Genomic DNA, 22,805 nt, shown 5'->3' with positions numbered 1-22,805 from the left:
TTTGTGCTGATTGGAGCCAATCAGAGTGAAAGGAGTATTACTCATGAGGATGTGCTCCCAGAGCCACTTTGTGGAAGAGGTGTGGGAGGAATGTGGAGGGCTTGGAGAGGATAAGAGCAGACAAGCACAGTGCAAATTTAGCAGCAGCCTCTTACTCTAGTGGTGACCTTGGAAGTGAAGATATTTTCTGACTCCATTGTGGCCACAGTACTGCACTCTGGAGAGGCTTTCTTGCTGCTATTTGAGAGCCTAGCTGCTCTTGAGCTTCACCAGAAGGAGGACTTGTCTTGCACACAACTGAAGAAACCTCAATCACAGTTTGCTGTCCGTTTTGGTTGTCTAAAGCTGCATACATCAGCACGTGGGTCAAAGCAATCATTCTGAAACGAGATAGTCACTTCCTTTGGTTTTGAGATGCTGCACTGATTGTCACGGCAACATTTTAAAAGAGATTAAGAGAGTTTTGTGGCACCCTGAAGACTAGCAAATATATTATACAATAAGCATTATAACTTAGAACTCTAGTCTGTAACCCCCTCCCCCCTCCCCCTGGCTGCAATGGATGAAACCCTCCGATAGTCCCTTAGCGCCTCCCAGTTCCCCTTCACCCTCCCAGTTTTCCATTGTTAAAAATAATGGGGGGAGTTGGACTAGATGATGGTTTGGGCCCCTTCCAACTCTACAATTTGGTGCTTTGGTTGGGATTGTCTGTTTTTAGGGGGCATCATTTTTGGGTCGTTTTTTATTTGAGCGGGGGGCGGCGCAGATAAGTGTTTTCCTGTTTAGAGGTGAGTAGCACAGGAAAGACTCAATATGTGTCCTTAATGATGTCAAAAGGATGTCATGAGCATTAGACAATTGCATGAGGAATCCCAGGGAGCAGCGTCAGTACAAGTTCCAGTTAGCATTGTATCATTGATCAGAAAGGGTTGAGCCCCAGCGTCACTTGTATTTTTAAAGACATCAGCCTCTGTGGGTCTGTCTGTATGAGGGTGTGGCACACTCTGCTGTAGCTGCACTGCTTTTAATTTTTATGTTTTAGGGCCTTCTCAGTGGTGGCACCTGCCCTGTGGAACGCCCTCCCATCAGATGTCAAAGAGAAAAACAGCTACCAGATTTTTAGAAGACATCTTAAGGCAGCCCTGTTTAGGGAGGCTTTTAATGTTTAATAGATTATTAACCATTAAACACCGTGCTATGGTCCATGGGGTCACGAAGAGTCGGACACGACTAAACGACTAAACAACAACAACAACAGATTATTTTATTTCATTTTTCTGTTGTAAGCCGCCCAGAGTGGCTGGGGAAACCCAGCCAGATGGGCGGGGTATAAATTATTATTATTATTTATTATTATTATTATTATTATTATTATTATTATTATTATTATGTGGGGGGTCGGGTGTGTGTGACAGGACTGCTACAAGCATTGTGCCATTGTGGTGTGGTAAGAGAGTTGGACGAGGATGAGGGAGGTAAAGGTAAAGGGACCCCTGACCATTAGGTCCAGTCGTGACCGACTCTGGGGTTGCGCGCTCATCTCGCATTATTGGCCGAGGGAGCCGGCGTATAGTTTCCAGGTCATGTGGCCAGCATGACAAAGCCGCTTCTGGCAAACCAGAGCAGCACATGGAAACGCCGTTTACCTTCCCGCTGTAGTGGTTCCTATTTATCTACTTGCATTTTGATGTGCTTTCGAACTGCTAGGTTGGCAGGAGCTGGGACCGAGCAACAGGAGCTCACCCCACCACAGGGATTCGAACCGCTGACCTTCTGATCAGCAAGCCCTAGGCTGAGTGGTTTAACCCACAGAGGAGACCAGGGTTCAAATCCCCACTCAGTCATGAAACTCGCTGGGGGACCTCCATTGTGAAATGGAGGCATGGGGTAAGAGGTCCTTGGAGGAGCAGAGGCAGGATATAAATGTAATAATAATAAACATATTCATCTTGCACCAACTTGATTGATGGAATCTACTGCCATGAAAAGTGGCATAATTCATAGAGGAGAAGGAGCACCAGGAAGAGCTTTCTGAGGATAAAAGCTGTTTGAGACTGGGACAGATGCCCTTGTAAGGGGAAGGACTCTCCTTCACTGGAGGTTTTTAAGCAGAGGTTTGATGGCCACCTGTCAGGGGTCCTTAAGCTGAGATTCCTGCATTGCAGAGGGTTGGACTAGATGACTCTAGGGGTCCCTTCCAACTCTACAATTCTATGATCAGAGGAGGAGGGGGATCTATGAATTTCTACCAGTCGTGGTGGCTGCATGGCCTTCAGAGTGTGCCTCATTTGCTAGGGAACAGCAGCAGGAAAGGACTGTGCTTCCTGGATATGCCTGGCTGGCTACTGTAGGCCATGTGGATCTCTGGTCTGATCCTGCAGCTGTGGTGTTCTGGAAGTAACTCCTGCCTTCCTCCTCCTCCTCCTCCTCCTCCTCCTCCTCCTCCTCCTCCTCCTCCTCCTCCTCCTCCTCCAGTGGTGGGTGCCTCTTCCAAAAGCAGGAGGCTGCATCATGGGAAGAGGATGGGCGCCACCAGGTCTGCACTTGCCAGGGGAGTGATTATTGTCCCATGACGCTTGTCCATGCACAGCCTCAGGTAGGAAGGGCATGTATTCTCATGCCCCTCCATCTCCACCTCACATTCCCTGGGGTTGCCAAGTGTAATTCATCACCAGAGCTGAACGAAGCCAGGAGTTCCAGAGGACATTACCATTAAGAGACTGAGGCAGGAGGGTGTGTGTGTAAGCATTCACAAAGCTTTGGGGGAAAGGATCCCAGCAAAAGTCCTTCTGGAAGGCAACCAATATGATAATGGATCTGGAAAGCAGGCCTTATGATGAACAGTAAAGGGAGCTGGGGATGTTTAGCCTGGAGAAGAGGAGGCTGAGAGGTGACAGGGTAGCCATCTTCATATACTGTATATCTGAAGGGCTGCCACATGGAAGATGGAACTAGCTTGTTTTCTAGCTGCTCCAGAGGGTAGGATACAAACCAATGAATTCAAAGGAGATTCTGACTGTGGTAGATTTATGCTCTGAGGCTGATGGACCCCTTTTCATTGAAGGTTTTAAAGCAGAGGTTGGATTGGCCTCCAGTCACAGACTCCTTAGCTGTGACTTCTGCATTGCAGGGGGTGGGACTAGATGACCCTTGAGGTCCCTTCCAACTCTGCAGTTCTGTGATTCTATGAAAGGCTCAACACCAGGCTCATTTGTTAGAGGAATGTAGGAAGGACCATTCCAGTTCAGTAGAATTATGAACAGAATTACGAACATTTATTAATTATCATAATCTTTATCTTTTTATATTTCACACATGCACTGGTAAGTTGCTTTTCAGCAAGTACCCATGAAGACATGCAAACCACAAAAGAACACCCACGTTTCTCACTGAGAAAAGAGATATTTGCTTGTAAAAAAGAAGAAGTATTTGTGTGCTTCCAAAAAAACACAAAACCCCTCGGAATTACTTTCTCCCTCTCTTTGCAATGCTCTCTGCTTGACCTCTCCAGGAGAGGCTGCTCTCCACCCAGTCAGGAAACTGGGACAGGAGCCAGTAAGGGCTTGGGATCCCACAGAGCAAGGACTGAATGTTAGGGAAGAGTCCGTGGCCTCCAGTGGTTCTGGAGCAGCATTTTTGAGACTCCCACTTTTCTTTCTCGCTGAAACTGTTTGCAATTGTGCCTTAAACATCTCACCCTTAAGAAACTCCCGTCCATCATGGACTTCCATATCTAATAATGGGATCTTGCCCAGAAGTTCCTTAAGCTTTTTGAAACCAGCTTTCTAAAAGTCCAGTGTGTGTGTTTAAGTGCACTCCGCTTTCCCTTGCCTCTGTGTAATCAGTCCCAAGAGGAAATGGTCATTGCATGAGGAAACCTTGCCATGGGTACAGGAAGCAGCAGGAGTCTTGATAACTTCCATTTATGAACAGCAGCTCAGCATAGCAGCTAGATCTTGCCTTAGGCAAGCCTAAGGCTCCGGCTGCAACTATCTCCCACTATGGAGGGACTCACAGACCAAAGAGAAGAGGGGGTTAGGACTAGATGACCCCTCAAGCCCCTTCAAATTCTACAATTCTATGATTCAATTATAGATCAAGTACGTCTCTCAAAGCAGAAGGAAACCTGAGACAAATCCGGAGTGGAGTCCCTAAGATAGTTGGCTGGCATCTGGTACGGCTCTGTCCGGCAGCTCTTGCAGCCAACCTATTGCTCTGTTTTCCTTTGGACCACATCAGCGAGGCCCAGAGGAGGGTCTCTTGTAATGTCTGGGCAGCCCAGGACCTCCCTATGCATGGCCCAGGCCTGTGCCCCAGGGGGGGGGGTCACTTCAGCACTTAGCAATAGCTCAGGTATCAGCTGTTGTTTATTACATTAGCCTCTCATTATCTCTGAAGATGCAAATATCTTCTCCAGCTCCGTTTACTGGGTTTGTTTAGTTCTTCCCCATCTCGTATAAACACAGCATTCTCCAGCGTCCTATTAATTTAAGCTTACAAACTACAGCTGCAACCGGCTTTGGCATGTCAATAAAAAGACAATCCACAACAGCTGCTGTGCAGCTGTGGGTGCTAATATCATTCCGTTGGCTCAGAGGTCCTGGCTCTTGATGCGGATGGCCTGGGTGGGACCATGATGAGGGACCAAGAAGAACTAGGGACAGACAAAGTTTATGGTTATGAGGACATGGTAATTTTAAAAAAACCAAACACCCCATGTTTAGGGGATGTATAAGTGGGGGTTCCAAACAGTAGCAGAGGGGCTGTTGCCTTTGTGGCCTGCCTGGGGGCTTTATAGAAATCTCTAGTTGGCCACAGTTAGGATCTGGGTGCTGGACTATATCATTTGATCTCACAGGTTGATTTGTATTTTTTTTTTGTCAACTATGCCAGGGAGTTCTTGAGATGTGCTTCTGCATTGGCTCAGCCTCAGAGCATAAATTGTTCAGAGATGCAACAGGCAGGCTCTTCCAGGAGCAGGTAGTTTTTTACCTGAGACTCCCCATGGGATTCATGCTGATGAATTCAGATTACTGGAAGCCCACTTCTTAATGACACAAAACTCTTCCTGGAGCCCCTTTTTGTGCCAAGTATCTAGGGCAGTAGCCAATGTCAGTCCTGCTCAGAGTAGGCCCATTGAAATTGAGGGTCTGCTCTGAGCAGACTGCAACTTCTAGTTCACTGGTTTGGTTCAACACAGAGGGGTGGTGGAAGGAACCAGCTGGGGAACCCCCAAGTAAATAAAGTTCAGAGCCTGGGGATTGGTGGTGGGGTGATGATGAGTGGTCACAGGGAGAAGACTGGGAGGAGGAGGTGTTGGAAGCTGAAGAGGTAACAGGGTTTAGTGAGCAGGGAGAGTCTGTGCCAGAGGGAAGTCCAGAAGCAGAGGCTGGAGAGGGATAGGAGGGAGGTCAAAAGACAGAGATGAGGCACACTTGTCTCCCAGAACCCGAAGATGCATAAAAAGGAGAGGACAGAAGAGAGGTTGGCTGCACACAACTTGGGGGAAAGCCCTGGAGAGGAGGAGGCATGGGCAACTGTGGAGAGCTGGTGACTTTCAGCCTCAACAACTGATTTCATGGAGGAAGAGCCATCAGGAATGAGCTGCTGTGCTCATTAGGCCTGAGTGAAGATCATGCTTTGCTCATAAAGAGTGAACTCCAACTTCAGACAGTGATTGCTGACCGGCACACTCTGGGACAACCGGTCTTCAACTGTTCGGTCAGGACTCAGTAATGGGTCACAGTCTGACCCAAGGTGAGTCACAATGGGAGCGCTACCACCATGCAAATATGTGGTAAAAGATTAAGAAATGGGTCCCCAAATGTAGGAAGTCAGGCCATTGGCCATCTAGCTCAATATTGTCTACACTCTCGAGGATTTTAGGCAGGAAGCATCTCTCAACTCTACCTGGAGATGCCAGGAATTGAACCTAGGACTTCTGCGTGTTTGGGTTAAAAGTGGGTCTGGGGTCTGAAGTGACTGAAGATACCTGTCCTAGTTTGTATCTAGTTCTCTGACCAGATTGAAAACAGGCAGAGACTCTTGGCTGTAACTGAGAGGTTATCATCTGTCCTGACCTGTAATGCAGATAGTTTGGGCTTCTTGGCTCAACTTGGCTGCATGGTTTTAAAATTATCCTGAGCAAAGAGTCTGTGTAGAAATGGTTCTTTCACCAAGTGCCTCGTTTTCTCTTCCCCTTCCTGCCACACCCTCTTGCAATGACCAATTTGCAATGAAAATCCAACACCAGGCCCCTTTCTTTTGTAAAGAGATCCCGTGTGCTTCTCAATTTCCTTTGCATGGTTAGGTGGCCCAGAGAAGCACAAGCCCTACATTGTGCCAGTGGCGGCCTCATTTGCTTAAAGTCTCCAAAGGTGTGGAAATCTGCTATCATCGGATCCCAGTATTCCCCTAATCTCTGATGACTGCAATAGCTTTACTCATCTGTGCCTATGCATGAGTTGCAACGCAGCAACTTGTTCAGAGACACAGTAAACAGCCTCTTCCCAGAAGCAAGTAGTTTTCCAGCATCTCTCCAAGGGGAATTATTCATTCATTCTATCACACATTGGAGTGGTCTACTGGCAGAGTTAAGGAGGTGAGCTTGGAACAGCTTCTGAGGCAGAGAAGCAGCAGGGAGAGTTTTCTATCATGTTGCGGGGTGTGTGTGGCCTTCAGGCTTAATTCATCTTAGCCCACGCCAAACCTGGTGCCTTGCAGCTACAATTCTCATCAGCCTCAGCCATGCTCTCCCAACCCACACTTCCATTGGCAGCAAAAGCACAAGCAAAATGGTCCAGCGGTTGGAGCAATTGCAGAGTTTGGGACATTTGGGTTTAGAAAAAAGGCATGTAAGAGGCAGCACGATAGAAGTTCAATAAATTTATACATGGCATGGAGAGTGGATAGAGAGAACTTTTTCGCCCTCTTGCATAATACTTGGAACTCATGGACATCCAATGAAGCTTACTGTAGGAAGATTCAGGACGGATTTTTTTTTTAATCCTTCCAGTAGCACCTTAGAGACCAACTAAGTTTGTCATTGGTATGAGCTTTCATGTGCATGCACACTTCTTCAGATACACTGAAACAGAAGTCACCAGACCCTTGTGTATAGTCAGAGGGTGGGGAGGGGTAATATTCAGAAGGGTGGTGGGAATGGGTGATTGGCTGATAGGAGTGGTAAACCTGTTAATGACTGCAATTGGTCTTGCAGGAAAAAGCAAGGGGTGAGATGGCTAAAAATAGCTTTATCGTGTATAATGAGATAAGAATCCGATGTCTTTATTCAGACCAGGTCTCTCCATGGTTTTAAGCTTGGTAATGAGTTCCAATTCAGCAACTTCTCTTTCCAGTCTGTTTCTGAAAATTTTCTGTAATAAGACAGCTACTTTGAGATCTTGTATAGAATGTCCTGGGAGATTGAAGTGTTCTCCTACTGGTTTCTCTGTCTTATGGTTCCTGATGTCAGATTTATGTCCATTGATCCTTTGGCGTAGGGTTTGGCCTGTTTGTCCAATATAGAGAGCTGAAGGGCATTTGTTGGCATTTGATGGCATACACAATGTTAGAAGATGAGCAATTAAATAGTCCTGAGATGGTATGTTGGATGTTGTTGGGGCCAATAATGGTGATTTTTAAAAAGTCCTTCTTCATGCACCGCAGAGTTAAAAACCAGGGAGCTCTTTCCCCCAGGAGGCAGTGATGGCCACCAACTTGGATGGCTCTAAGAGAGGATTGGACAAATTCATGGAGGAAGAGAGGGCTATCAATGGCTCCTAGCCACAAGGGCTATGCTCTGCCTCCACAGTTTGAGACAGCAATGCTCCTGAATCCCAGTTGCTGGAAATCGTGGGCAGGAGAGTGCTCTTGTGCTTGACTCCTGCTTGCTAGTCTCCCACTGGGACACCTGGTTAGTGAGTGTGATACCAGGATGCTGGACTAGATAAGCCTGATCCAGCAAGCTCTTTTAATGTTCTTTTGTTAGCAGCAACGTCAGTTGAAACGGCAGGTTCCTGCCCTAAGGAGATGACCATCTTAAGGTCTGGCAGTAGAGGCAGTAACAGAGGCAAGAAGAGCAAGGAGCCTGGCCATACTGAAAGCTGCTCCTCTTCAAACTTCTAGATGCATAGGTTCTGGGATAACCCAGAGGCTCGGAGCTGCTGGTTCCTCCCAGTTTATGCTCCTAGCCTCTGATCCATTTCCAGAGGATGTGGAGCAGAAGTTTGGCTCCAGCGGTGGGGTGGGGTCTGCCTGGAAGGTACTGTTTCATCATCCATGCTTTCTGCTCCTGTGCTCTGGGCCACGTCTACCCCATTGTTTGTTTAGCCCAGATTGCTTCCTTATCTCAGCACTCTGTTTAATGGGGCTATAAAAAAAGCTTGGGGCCTGGATCTCTTGCCAGGAGGGCTGATTTGTGATGGAAAACCCATTGCTTCTTCAGTTGCCTAACTTTGCTACAAGGCAAGGCAACCTTCTCCAAGCCCAGCCCAGCCAAGGACAGCCATGTATCACCTGGCCAAACAGCGGAAGCTGGGTGACTTCAGATATGACCCTGAGCTCAACTAAAATCCAGCACATATGTTTTCGCAAGCTGGCCAGAACTCTGAGCATCATAGTTGTCAACAAACACCAGGAAGATTCAGGAGAAATAAAAGGAAGTTAAAACTATGGCACTTGCTTCCACAGCGGATAGTAATGGCCACATACTTGGACACCTTTAAAAGAGGATTGAACAAATTCACAGAGAAGGAGAAGGCTGTTACTAGAAAATGCTCATTGCATACCCCACCCCCTTTTCCTTTCCCTATACTAGGGATCGCCAACCTGCGGCCCATGGGCCGGAAGCGGCCCACGGAGGCCGTTTAACCAGCCTACAAGCTGCCCCCGAACTGAGCCGCCCACTCGGCAAGTCCCCACGCACTGTGCTAAACTGGCACAGCACGGCGTGGGGACTCTCTTCTGCGGCTCCGGAAATTGCTTCTGCACACGCCCAGACACCAGAAATTTCGTCTGCACATGTCTGTGGTGCCCAAAATCACTTCTGCGCATGCCCAGATGCCAAAAATCGGTGTCTGGGCATGCACAAAAGCGATTTCTGGCATCGCACTGAGCCAGTCTGGCCCAAGGAGGATCTCTATGGGAGTGATCCAGCCCATGTCCAGTGAGCCTTGCCGACCCCTGCTCTATATAGTATATATGTTGTGTGCCACATGTCCCCAGGATATACATGAAAATAAGTGTATATTTATGCCAGATACTTTCAATCTAGCCCGTGGGTAGGCAAACTAAGGCCTGGGGGCCGGATCTGGCCCAATCACTTTCTAAATCCGGCCTACGGACGGTCCAGGAACCAGCGTGTTTTTACATGAGTAGAATATGTCCTTTTCTTTAAAATGCATCTCTGGATTGTTTGTGGGGCATAGGAATTCATTCATCCCCCCCCCCAATGTAGTTTTTGCTGCATGATTTTTGGGTGCAATTGTTTGCAAGCTGTTATGATCTTTTTATGAAGAGCATTTTTAATAAATAAAAAGTGACAATCATTTGTTTTCTCTTTTCCCCTCCCCTGCCCCCCACAGTGAATCCATGCTGCTTTTTCCCATGCCAACACAAGGGCGTGTGTGTCCGGGTTGGCACAGAGGGCTACGAATGTGATTGCACCCGGACCGGCTACTTTGGCACAAACTGTTCTCTGCGTGAGTATCCCCCTGGCCTTTCTACAACATGGGCAATGGTGTAAGGGTGGATAAATAAGCAGATTCCAGAGGGCGAGGGGTCCAGAAAAGGTGGGGAAAGCTGCTTATCATGGAGAACCTTCTTGTTGCCGCTCTTCTACCGTTACACGCCACCTGAGTCTCTGAGTGACGAGAGCCGCCAGGGTTTCCAGGAGCTCACCCAAGCTTTGGTTTCCTTGGAACTGAGGTCACTGGAGACTGTGGGGTCTTCAGGGTCTGTGATTTATTTACACCCATAGACAGCCTGAGCATAGGAAGGAGGGGCTTACAGAGGGGCTTATCCCAGCATATCTTGCTTAGATCCAGCACAAAGCAAGTGGGTCTCTGTGTCTCCAGCTCCCAGCCTTCTTTTTTAGTTCAGCTCTCTCTCTCTCTCTCTCTCTCTCTCTCTCTCTCTCTCTCTCTCTCTCTCTCTCTCTCTCTCTCTCACACACACACACACACACTGGCTATTATGTGGTATCTGTAACAGTGCCACTTATGCTGACCGAAGCAATTGAGTGGGCACATATAGAGTAAGGCAATTTTGGAGTTGTCTGTTGATAGCTATTAGTTATTATGGATAGAGGGGGGGAACCTCCATGTTCAGAGGCAATCTACCTGCAAACACCAGTTGTCAGTGAGGCCCGTTGCTTCAGGGCTTCTGTTCATTAGGCTCCCCAGAGATAATTGGCTGTCAAGGAAAACTGGATGCTGGACTAGGTGGGCTGAGCTTTGGCATTTTCCAGCATGGCTCCTATAATAATAATAATAATAATAATAATAATAATAATAATAATAATAATAATAATAATATATTATTATTATTTATACCCCGCCCATCTGCCTGGGTTTCCCCAGCCACTCTGGGCGACTTCCAACAGCATATTAAAATGCAATAATTTATTAAACATTAAAAGCCTCCCTGAACAGGGCTGCCTTCGGATGTCTTCTAGAAGTCAGATAGTTGTTTATTTCCTTGACATCTGGTGGGAGGACGTTCCACAAGGCAGGCGCCATCACCAAGAAGGCCCTCTGCCTGGTTCCCTGTACCTTTGCTTCTTGCAGTGAGGGAACTGCCAGAAGGCCTTCGGTGCTGGACCTCAGTGTCCGGGCAGAATGATGGAGGTGGAGACGCTCCTTCAGGTATACTGGACCGAGGCCTTTTAGGGCTTTAAAGGTCAGCACCAACACTTTGAATTGTGCTCGGAAATGTACTGGGAGCCAATGCAGGTCTTTCAAGACCGGTGTTATGTGGTCTTGGTGGCTGCTCCCAGTCACCAGTCTAGCTGCCGCATTCTGGATTAATTGCAGTTTCCGGGTCACCTTCAAAGGTAGCCCCACGTAGAGCGCATTGCAGTAGTCCAAGCAGGAGATAACTAGAGCATGCACCACTCTGGCGAGACAGTCTGCAGGCAGGGAGGGTCTGAGCCTTAGTACCTGACGACATTCTGATAGAAACAAAGGGAGCAGCATTATACTGAGTCAGACCTCCGGTCCATCCAGCTTAGCTGGACACTGACAAGCTGTCCAGGGTTTCATAGGAGGAAATTCCCAGCCCTACCTGGAGAAGTCATTGGGGACTGAACTCAGGACACTATGCATGAAAAGCAGATACTTTCCCATTTGATACCTAAGAAGGAAGCCTCCAAGTCTAGTGGCAGTCTACCAGGTGCTGGGGCCAAGCAACAGAGGAGGAGGGGGTTGCCTGCCTGCTGTGTCTGCCTGCTTTCTGACCACATCTGGATGGAGGCTGTGGGAACAACAGGGTTCTGGATGAGCAGAGATATTTTTTTTTTAGCTGTGATTCCTGAATTGCAGACGGTTGGACTGAATGACCCTTTAGTTCCCTCCCAACTCTATGATTATACAATATTTGTGTTTTCTTCTTTCCCAGCGGAGTTCTGGACACGGTTGCGTGATGCCCTGAGGCCGAGCCCAGCCTTCTATCATTTCATCCTGACTCACTTCCAGTGGTTCTGGACCATTGTCAACAACACTTTCATCCGGGACACTTTGATGCGTTTGGTGCTGACAGGTAAGTCAAGAGCAGTACAGTGGAACCTCGGTTTACGAATTTTCGGTTTACGAACTATCCTAACCCGGAAGTTAGTAAACCGAGGTGCCCGAGGCCTACTGAGCGTCCGATGCCTTCAGGGAGGCCGGGCCTTCGCTCCGATGCCTCCCAGAGGCCGGGGAGCGCTTTCGCGGCTGCAGCCCAGTCGCGGAAACGCTCCCCGGCCTCCGCGAAGGCATTGGAGCGAAGGCGCTGCTGCTTTAGGGGGTGTTTTTCCTCGTCTAGAACAGATTAATCAACTTCCCATTACTTTCAATGGGAAAGTTCACTTCGGTTTATGAACACTTCGGTTTATGAACAGACTTCTGGAACCAATTGTGTTCGTAAACCGAGGTTCCACTGTAGATTGAAAGCGGGACTTAGGGTGATTGGAGGGGGGGCAGACTCTATGACCACCAAACAAAAAACAACAACAAAAAACAACAACTCTTACCCCCAAAAAGTGAGCTTTTGAGCATTAATGCACAAGGGGGCTAGGGAATTATCCCAGGAATCCCGAGATCTTGGTAAGAAGGATCCATATCCTGTTGATGCTTCCAGCAGGTCAGCTAGATTTTCCCACTAATTAGGGCAAAATCCATTGGACTGAATCATTCCCACAGGAGGCAGTGATGGCTCCACAATGGCTTTGCTCTGCCTCCACATTTGGAGGCAGCAATCATTCCGAATGTCATTTGCCGGAAACCGCAGGAAGGGAGAGGGCTCTTGTGAATAGATCCAGCTTGCCAGTTTACCGCGGGGATCTGGAGACTCTCATGCTCTACAGCACAGGCAGCGAATGGAAGATTCCCAATAGAAGGGGTCGGCCCATGGGGGCCGTTTAACTGGCCCCCGAGCCGCCCCCGAACTGAGCCGCCCGCTTGGCGAGTCCCCACACACTGCGCTAAGCTGGTGCAGTGCGGCACAGTAAATCGTGTCTGCGCAGATACTGAAAATCGCACACAACCCGGGTCACAGAGGGATCTCCGCTGGAGTGAACCGGCCCGGGCGAGGTAAAGCTTATCCAAGAGCAAGGTTTGTGGAGAAGGGTGTCAGTTGGCCAGTGTTCCGTTGAGGTTTATTTTGCTCTCTCTCTCTCTCTGCAGTCCGAGCCAATCTCATCCCGAGTCCACCCACGTACAATTCCGCCCACGGCTACATCAGCTGGGAGTCCTACGCCAATGTCAGCTATTTCACTAGAGTGCTCCCACCTGTGCCCATCGACTGCCCCACGCCAATGGGAACAAAAGGTAGGTGCAGCTCAGCAGGGCCTCCACCGCACCCCAGCTGAACTTCTCTCTTCAGACAGCGGCAGCACAATCTGCTCCGTATCAAGTCCATTCCTGCCTTCATAGCTGTATCACATGGCTTAACTTTTCTGAGAGATGAAAGTGGTGTCGGTGTGAGAGTTCCTGTTGATAGCATCTAGGTGTGGGCTGGCAGGGAGGGCTGAGTTATTAGGGAGGTGACACAGCTCAGGGCAAGGGCTTGTTTATTTATTTGTCTCATCAGTGATAGGTTCAATAACAGGCACAGAATTGTAGAGTTTGGAAGGGGCTCCTTCAAGTGTCGTGTCTAACCCAACGCACAGTGCAAGCAAGACCTACAAACCAAGCCTTATGAGGAATGGTTGAAGGAATTGGATATGTTTAGCCTGGAGAAGAGGAGACTGAAAGGAAATAGGATAAGAATCTTCAAATACCTTAAGGGCTGTCACATGGAAGAGGGAGCAAGCTTGTTTTCTGCCTCTCTCGAACCAACGGCTTCAAGTTACAATAAAGGAAATTCCGACTCAACATCAGGAAGGACTTTCTCACAGTAAGAGCCGCTCAACAGTGAAACAGACTCTCTTGGGAGATTGTGGACTTTTTGAACAGAGCTTGGCTGGTCATCTGTCAGGGGCACATTAATTGTGATTTCCGCATTGCAAGGGGTTGGACTAGATGACCCTTTGGGTCCCTTCCAACTCTACAATTCTATTAATCTGTCTGCAAGGCAGGATATTACAACTGCAGCATCCATGCTGCCTGAATATTTCCGTCGCAGGAGAGGTCACTGCCTGTTGTGGAGGAGGTTTTCTCACTCAAAAGTTCTGAGAGTGTCTGTTCTACTATCTGAGTAGAACAGTAGAACAGTAGTAGAACAGACACCCTCAGAACTTTTGAGTCGCCCTACCTCAAAAAAGGATGTTGCAGGGTTGGGTGAGATTCAGAAAAGGGCAGCCCAAATGATCAAGGGGGGCACTGTGACTCTTCTGCAATGAAAGGTTGCAGTGTTTGGGGTTTTTAGTTTAGACAAAAGGTGACTAAGAGGCAACATGATAGAATAAGTTTATAAAATGTATTTGTTGCATTTGTGTCTCACCTTTTGCTCCAAGGCACTCAAGCTGGCTTACATGGTTCTCCCTCTCCTAATTTAATCCCGACAACAGCCCTGTGAGGTAGGCCAGGTTGAGAGACTGTGACTAGCCCAAGGTCACACCCAGTGAACTTCATAGCTGAGTGGGGATTTGAATCCTGGTCTCCCAGTTTGTAGTCCAATACACTAACCCCTATACCATCCTGGCTCTCTTACAAAACTATGCAAGAAAATGGATAGAGAAAAGTTATTACCGTACCTCTCTTGCAGAGCTACAATTCCCAGAGTGGCTTAATAATCAATCCCTCTTCTTCAAAAGTTCTGGGAATAGTAGTACTTCTGTGAGGAAAACAGGGAATCTCCTAACAACCTTCACCACCCTTAACAAATTACAGTTCCCATAAGCCTTTGTGCGAAGCCGCAACTGTTTAAAGTGGTGTCATAGTGCTTTAAATGTACTGTGTGAACATGGCCTTCATATCATTCTGAGCGCCTTTTCTTTTGAGGATATTGAAGAAAGCTTGTGAGAATACTTATCAACCAAAGTGACCACCCGTTGTCAGAAGGAAAGGCCCTTGTGACTTTTTCCTTAAACATTTGTGATTGAAGTGGAACCAAGTGGCTTCAGAAAACAAAGGAAAGGGGCCTTTAACTCTGCACTCCAACAATTTGACAACTAGCTCGGCTAAAGTTGGTGGATCTCCCAAGTACCTACTTGTGGGTCTGATTTTATGGCCTGTTTCTTAAACGGGTGCTGTTTCCTATCAGGGCACACCTGAGCCCCCTGCCTTGGCTACAGGGGCTCTTGCAGCTTTAGCCGGATTAAATGGCCATTGGGGTCCATTCCAACTCAACTGTTCTATAATTCTATTAAAGAAATGAAGGGACAGGAGAGAGGAACTCATAGCCACACGCCAGAGGGGCAACCTTGGATTTGGTTTTTCGTTCCTCCCTTGCAGGGCCGTCGCAGCTCCCTGATGCACAACTGGTAGCTGAAGAGTTTCTCCTGCGCAAGAAATTCCATCCGGACCCCCAGGGGACAAACTTGATGTTTGCGTTCTTTGCCCAACACTTCACTCACCAGTTCTTCAAGACGTCTGGGAAGATGGGCCATGGCTTCACCAGGGCTCTGGGCCATGGGGTGAGGAGAGCCCTAGCATGCTAAATCCTGGGGGGCCTTCAAAGCCTCATCCCGGGTCCCCTGCTGCAGAAATAAGGGCATGGAGTGACCCTCAAAGGTTGTTCCCCCCCCCACAGTACAACATTGATATACACCGCTTGATTTCTTTCTTCTTTTTTAAAGAACCTCAAAATGGCTTGCAAAAAGATAAGACAAACAAACAAAATCAAGACAAAATTATAACAGTACTTTAAAACATATAAAACTTAAAACACTAAAACAGTTTGGAATTATCTCAACTGGGTAGGCTTGTCTAAACAAGGATACTTTTAGAAGGAACCGCGAAAAGTACAATGAAGGCTCCTCAAGAGGCAGGAAGTTGTTCCAAAGTGTAGTGGCTGCCACACTAAAGGATCAAGTTTTTACGAAAGTGGGACGGGTATTACGTCGCCCCTGTAACACTGCTAGCTCTGCCGATCAAAGTAGTTGAGTGGGCACATGTGAGGTAAGGGGATCACGTAGATAAGCTGGTCCCAGGTTGTTCAGGGCTTTGTATACCAACAGGAACACCAAGGAGTTGGGCCAGTAGCAAACGGGCAACCACTGCACGTCTCTGAGCACAGGTATTAGCAACCGTGCTGCAGCCATCTGCACTAACTGCAGCTTCTGGATCGGGCACAAATGAAGTCCCACACATTGCAGCCTTGATGAAGGGGTGGAAGAAAACATGGTGGAATGGAGAAAATACAGAGCTCTTTCTAGGGCCAACTGGAGTGCCCACTTCTGCAGCTGCCTCGAACCCTAGAAGCTCAAGGGTGGCTTCGCATTTAAAAGAGCTATGCAGAGTTCAGTGAGGGTTGCTTTAGCACGGGGCTTTTGTGGGCAATGCTTGGGCTCCATCCTAAAATGCATCACCCATGAGGACAAATAGGATTCCAGTGGATACAGAAAGGAGCATAAAACAGCAGGTGAAGCATTAGTTTCTCTTGGCATTGGGTGACAAAACAAACCATACGTCAAATGGAAGCATGTATACAGTACTTGTGGTTTGGTAAGCCACCTTGCAAGTGTGCACATCCTGAAAGGTAGGTTAAATGCCACCCTAATCTCCAAGTAGTGGGAGACCCCAGGGGTTCCAGGTGCTTAGCCAGGTTCAGTTTCCTAGGGATGAAGGACATCGGAGATTGCGGTGTCTTTAGGATATGTAGTTTTATTTACACATCTATACAACCTGAGCGTAAGATGGAGAGGCTCACAGCTTTAACTTCCCAATGGGTCTTTGGATCCAGCACAGAGCAAGCGTGTCTCTGGGTCTCCAGCTTCCAGCCTGCTTTTTTCAGCTCAGCTCACACACACCACCCTGTCTCTTGTTCTCCTACCTAGCATCCAGGTGAGGAGGGAGAGGAAAGGCCCACCCATCAGCCTGGAGGCCCTCATCCCATAGTTGTAGCTCTTGCAATGGAGCCCATCCTTTTGGGATGCGGATGAAGACACTTAAGTGGCCAGCCAAGGCCATCGTCCTACAGAGAAACTTGTCTGGCTAGTTCAACAGTAGGATCCTCTCTTTGAATCTAATGCTCCCTGGGTACAGGACCCCAAGAATTGGAAGGGACTCGTGGCAACATCCAGACTCACCTCCCAAACCCACATCACTCGCTTCCAAGAATATGAATACATTAGATAAATAATATTGAAGGTCTGGCAGTCCTTTTGGAAAAGCCAGCTGTTCCCTGTTCTCAAGAGCAGAGAAATACAAGGGAAGGGCAATTAATCCACTCCCCATCAGTACAAATTTGTTTTGGCCAGGGGGAGGAGCAGGACGGGCAGGGAAGAAATAAATTACACAGGTTAATTTTTATATTGTTTTATTGTACACCAATGCTTTACATTCTTTATTTTCTCTTACCTGAATTTGGGTACCAGGTAAGCAATAACGTCTCTAAGCAGTTTGTGCAGAATATAAAATATATGTTTAAAAAGTTTATAAATGTGAGCAGTTAGAAACAGGTTCTTCTATATCTGCAGTTGGAGACAGCGATGCTTTGAATACCAGTTGCTGGAAACCACGGGAGGAGAGAGGGCTCTTGTGCTTCCCACAAATTTCTGGTTGGCCACTGTGAGAAGAAGATGCTGGATTAGATGAGCCACTAGCCTGATCCGGCTTCAGGGCTCTTCTGATCTACTTACATGCTTCCAAAATGTCTAAATACAAAGCAACCTCTACAGTTTCATGAACTGTAACCACCTGGACCTTTTCTGCAGGTGGATCTCGGACATTTATATGGAGACAACTTGGAACGCCAACATGAACTGAGGCTCTTCCGAGATGGGAAGTTGAAATACCAGGTATAACAGTGGATAAACAGTCCTCCTGCCTTGGGGGAGCAAAACATGATGACCCTAGACAGCTGCTGCCAATCAAAATAGTCAATACTGGGCTAGATGGGCAAAGAGTCTGGCCTGCTCATCATCCCAGGTGGGGTACTCTGGCCGATGCCCTAGGAGGAAAAAACCTGTGTTTTATTTGTCTGGTTTTAGAATGTCTATAATCCCCTTCAGAATAAATATTTCCTGGGCAGATCATGAAGCATGTACATGAGGGTGGTGGGACCAAGAGAAGGGCAGGTTCGTATGGGAGGACATGGTATTTCAGATAGCTTGGGCCTGCGAGGTGTTTGAGATGCACCCCTGATGCGCACCCTTCCTCTCTCACCTCCCTAGGTGGTGAAAGGGGAAATTTATCCCCCGACGGTACTGGATGCCCCCGTGCACATGATCTACCCAAAGCACATCCCTGCGGAAAAGCAGCTGGCTGTGGGCCAGGAGGTGTTTGGGCTCCTCCCGGGACTCATGATGTACGCCACCATTTGGCTCCGCGAGCACAACCGCGTCTGTGACCTACTCAAGCAGAATCACCCCACCTGGGATGATGAGCAGCTGTTCCAGACCGCAAGGCTCATCCTTATTGGTGTGTGAGGGGGGAGGGCAGTGGGGTGTTCCAACCAACCAATGTTATTTTCTCCCCCCACACCCACACCCACTCATCCATTCTCCATCAATTAATGAGGAAACTATTTGCATTTGAAAATCATAGACTTGTAAAATGGTAGCATTGGAAAGATACCCCCCCCCCACAGATCATATAGTCCAACCCCCTGCAATTCAGGAATCTCAGCTAAAGAATCCCTGAAAGAGGGGCCACCCAACCTCTGTTGAAAAATCTCCAGTGAAGGCGAGTCCACCTCCAAAGGAACAAGAGAGGTGAAATTTGTGAAGCTGGCTGTTTTACCACTAGTATTTTAAAAAGCACATAAGCATCACATTCCCTGGATTCTTGACCTGTTTGGAGCTCAGAAGTCCAGCGTGATAATACCACCTTGCAGATTGATGTTTGTATGTTGTGGAATGGACTGCCAAGCCCTTATAGGTAGGATTGGCAAGGTGAGATGTTTGGCGGCTTTTTAGTTTAGAGAGAGAAGGTGAGTGACATAATAGAAGTATTCAATGTTATGCCTAGCATGGAGAAAGTGGAGAGAGAAAAGTCTCTTCCCCCCTCCATAATAATAATAATAATAATAATATAGTTATTCATACCCAGCCTTTTGGCCAGATGGAATGCATAGCACTAGAACTCTGGGACATGTCGTGAAGGTGAGTGTTGGAAGATTCAGGACAGACAAAGTCCTCCTTCATGTACCATATAGTTAAACAATAGAACCACAGGAGGCAGCGATAGCCACAGACCTAGATCGCTTTTAAAGAGGGATAGACAAATTCATGGAGGAGAGGGCTATCCATCTCTTCTAGCTATGATGGTTTGTGCTGTGCCTCTGCTGTTAGGAGTAGCAATGCTCCTGAAAACCAGAAGCTGGAAACCACAGGAAGGAAGAGGGCTCCTGTGCTTGAATCCTGCTTGCTGGGTTCCCATTGGGCATCTGGTGGCCACTGGAAAGACAGGATGCTGGGCTAGATGGGGCCCCTTTGGCCTGATCCAATGGCCTCTCATGTTCTTAGATCACAAGGTCAGTTTCCTGCATCCCCACGCCATGACTCCCTCCCTCTGCTCTTCCCAGGTGAGACCATCAAGATTGTCATTGAGGACTATGTCCAGCACCTGAGTGGCTATTTCCTACAGCTGAAGTTTGACCCAGAACTCCTCTTTGGAGTCCAGTTCCAGTACCGGAACCGCATTGCAGTGGAATTCAACCAGCTCTACCATTGGCATCCACTGATGCCAGATACCTTCAAGATCCAGGATCAAGAGTACAGCTACAACCAGTTTGTCTACAACACCACTATGCTGATGGACTATGGAGTGGAGGCCCTTGTAGATGCCTTCTCCAGGCAGCAAGCTGGGCAGGTGGGTGCATTGGCCACGCCCATCCCAAAGGGCCAAGCCAATCTTCAGGAGCAGGATGGTTCTTGGTTCACCAGGATGGGCAAGCGAGCAAACCTAGGGAACTGACACACCTCAAGTAGCCATATCATGCCAGCTGGGAACTGTCAGTTTTTAGTTCTAATAGATCAGTGGTTCCCCAGCTTTTCTGGGCCACTGCCCCCTGGTTTTGCAAACTCACCCCAGTGTCCCCCTACCCTATAAAAAGCATTATTCAGAAGAGCGGTTTACATGACCCACTGTGGAAGATACCAGCACAATAAAATTCAAACAGTGATAATTATGCACACATTTGTGGAAAATTGAATTAAAACTGTTTAATGTAATTACCGTAAGTCAACAGACCTGATGAACTTGATCCGGTGATATCAGCTTAGCAAGAGTCTTAGATACCACCTTTAGTAACTATTTCACTGTTCAGTAAATTCTCAATGTGACAATGTGGGCTTGATGAAGTGATACCAGTTTCCCAATACCTGGTTTAAAGTCACTTAGCAGGAATCATTCACACACACACACACACACACTTCACCTACCGCAAATTCATGCTTACCAATTTATCAGAAAATAAATAGCTGTTGCCAGTAATTACACACATGAACAAAGGAAACAGATTTGACAATGAGAGGAGCAATAAAACTTTAAATATAAAGTGAGGAAGGCGTTTTGTTTTAGGAAGGTGTAACCTGGCCAATGGTAAGTAAACACCTCCAGTGCACCCTTGCCTCTTAGCATCCCACTAGGTAAGCCTTCCCCAGGGGGTGATAGCACCCAGTTGGGAACCACTGTTGCAGAGTGTCAGGATAACGGTTTGAACGGAGAATTTGCTGTTGTCTTTCTTTGTTGTTGTTTTTTGCAGTCATGATTTGTCACCTCTTTCTTTCGCTCCCTCCAAGGGTTACTGCACTGCTCATTCAGTTTTCCTGCTCACAGGCTATTTTATTGTTTCCTGTTCAGTGCAGCTGAGGGATTTGTGATCAGCTGCACCTTAAGAGAAGTAAAATTACAGCTCCATAAAGAAAGAAGAGGTGAAAAGTAAACAAACAATGGTAATTAAAGCCACTAATGGGGAACAGAAACTGACTAATCAAGGGGCAATTCACCACAAATCCCTCAGCCTTGTTGACTAGAAAGAAGGGACATGGCAGGGCCTGCAATGAAAGAACTTATTAACATTGCAGGGGACCCTTAACTGAAGGAGACTTACATACATCACAGAAGGGTCATGGTCCCAGGGAGAGACCTAATGGGTCTATATCAGGGGTCAGCAAACTTTTTCAGCAGGGGGCTGGTCCACTGTCCCTCAGACCTTGTGGGGGGCCAGACTATATTTTGGAAAAAAATATGAATGAATTCCTATGTCCCACAAATAACCCAGAGATGCATTTTAAATAACAGGACACACTCTATTCATGTAAAAACATGCTGATTCCCGGACTGTCCGCGGGCCAGATTTAGAAGGCGATTGGGCCGCATCCGGCCCCCGGGCCTTAGTTTGGGGACCCCTGGTCTATATTAAGAACTGCCCCAAACCACCATTTTAATTACAGTACCCTTCCTGCTGACTGTGGAAAAGCAGAGCCTCAGTCCTGCGGCTGTGGAAGCCACTTTGGTGGCAGAAGTGGGCTTTGGACTTTGACTCCTGCCCTCCCAATGGATGGTCTGCAGGCTAGATCTGACCCCCAACCAGCCCAACAAGTCTTCACCACTGTTACTTATGACTGCATGCTAGTGGGAACTTCTCAAGGGTGGGTGGGAAATCTGCAGACTCTGCTCCTTCCTAGGTGGTTTGGCCCCTCCCCTCCTGCTAACCAAGCCTCTCCATTGGCCTCTGCTTTCCAGATTGGCGGGGTACCGAACATCCACCAGCAGCTTCTTAAAGTGGCCATCGGAGTCATTGAGGAATCTCGGCTGCTGCGCCTCCAGCCCTTCAACGAGTACCGGAAGAGGTTTGGCATGAAGCCCTATGCCTCCTTCCAGGAGCTGACAGGTAGGGAGGAAACCTGCCAGAGGGGTCACCAAGGGGGGCACTTTAGGTGCCACCCCCCACCCTACATTGTGTTTGCCTGTGAGGAAAGGCTGAAAGTGTGTGTGTGTGTGTGTGTGTTTTAATTTCGGGGGAAGCGGTAGAGGGTGAAGGGAGATCTATAGAACAGAGCAGGCTCCCCAAACTACGGTCTGCGGGCCAGATGCGGCCCAATCGGCCTCCAAATCCAACCCGCGACGACCCCCGCCGCCTGCTGCCACCGCCCGCTCTTACGGCGCGCAGCACGGCGGCGCACTTCTAGATCGGAAAAAATCACCGAAAATCGTTTGTGTGCATGCCTATGGGCCTCTCCCGACCCAGAAGAGGTCATTTCCGGTGCACTTCCGGGTCAGGGGGGAGGCCCATATGCATGCGCACAAACGATTTCCGGCTATTTTTCCGACCTGGAAGCGCACCACCGCGCCAATAAGTGTGTGTGCGCATGCGCACGGGCGCACACTCCCCTGCCCTCCGGCCCAAAGCCTGGTAAGTCTGGGGACCCCTGGAACAGAGCGATGTTGGTTTCTGAAAGAGTATGCGTGGAGTAGAGCCTGTTTTTCCTAGATTGCTTGAATTCAGTGTTGTTCACTGAAATGTACACATAGAAGATTCAGAACTGTTTATTAATTATTATATTTGAATATATCACTCACCTTTCACCCGGAGGTACTAGACATCCCCACCCCCCATACAGAACATCAGTGCCACAGGATGCATCACTGCCACAGGATGACCAATTAGCCAGAGAGGCTCAATCCAGTGAGGGGGAGGAGCCAGGATAGTTAAGCGGAAAGTCCATATTCAGAGACCGTCTACCCCTGAAGCTGAGGGGCAGGGATGGGGAGGGGGGGGATGAGGTGGAAAAGGGAAATTGTCTGTTGTAAAAACAGCATGGGGAGAAAGAGACCCTGTGTGTCTTCTTGAGCTCCTTGAAGGAAAATGAGATACAGTGGAACCTCGGTTTATGAACACCTCGGTTTATGAATTTTCGGTTTACGAACGCCGCGGACCCATCTGGAACGGATTAATTCATTTTCCATTACTTGCAATGGGAAAGTTCGCTTCAGTTATGAACGCTTCAGTTTATGAACAGACTTCCGGAACCAATTACACCCATGCTTCAGTTTATG

The 22,805-nt window shown here is 48.0% G+C and overlaps 1 protein-coding gene across 2 annotated transcripts in view; it reads left to right on the top strand.

The window, feature by feature from the left end:
- Positions 1–22,805, top strand: part of PTGS1 (prostaglandin-endoperoxide synthase 1) — a 39,203-nt gene that overhangs the window by 14,034 nt on the left and 2,364 nt on the right. For both annotated transcript variants that reach the window (XM_060270638.2, XM_060270639.2), the window contains exons 3-10: positions 9,585–9,701; positions 11,617–11,757; positions 12,882–13,025; positions 15,093–15,274; positions 17,516–17,599; positions 17,975–18,221; positions 19,327–19,613; positions 21,492–21,639. In XM_060270638.2, coding sequence (XP_060126621.1) covers positions 9,585–9,701; positions 11,617–11,757; positions 12,882–13,025; positions 15,093–15,274; positions 17,516–17,599; positions 17,975–18,221; positions 19,327–19,613; positions 21,492–21,639 — 1,350 coding nt within the window. The remainder of the gene's footprint in view (positions 1–9,584; positions 9,702–11,616; positions 11,758–12,881; positions 13,026–15,092; positions 15,275–17,515; positions 17,600–17,974; positions 18,222–19,326; positions 19,614–21,491; positions 21,640–22,805) is intronic.

This window comes from Zootoca vivipara, chromosome Z2, assembly GCF_965207765.1.
Source record: "Zootoca vivipara chromosome Z2, rZooViv2.hap1.1, whole genome shotgun sequence".
Classification (NCBI taxonomy): Eukaryota; Metazoa; Chordata; class Lepidosauria; order Squamata; family Lacertidae; genus Zootoca; species Zootoca vivipara.
The sequence above is the reverse complement of the archived record's forward strand: the minus strand, read 5'-3'. Positions and strand labels throughout refer to the sequence as shown.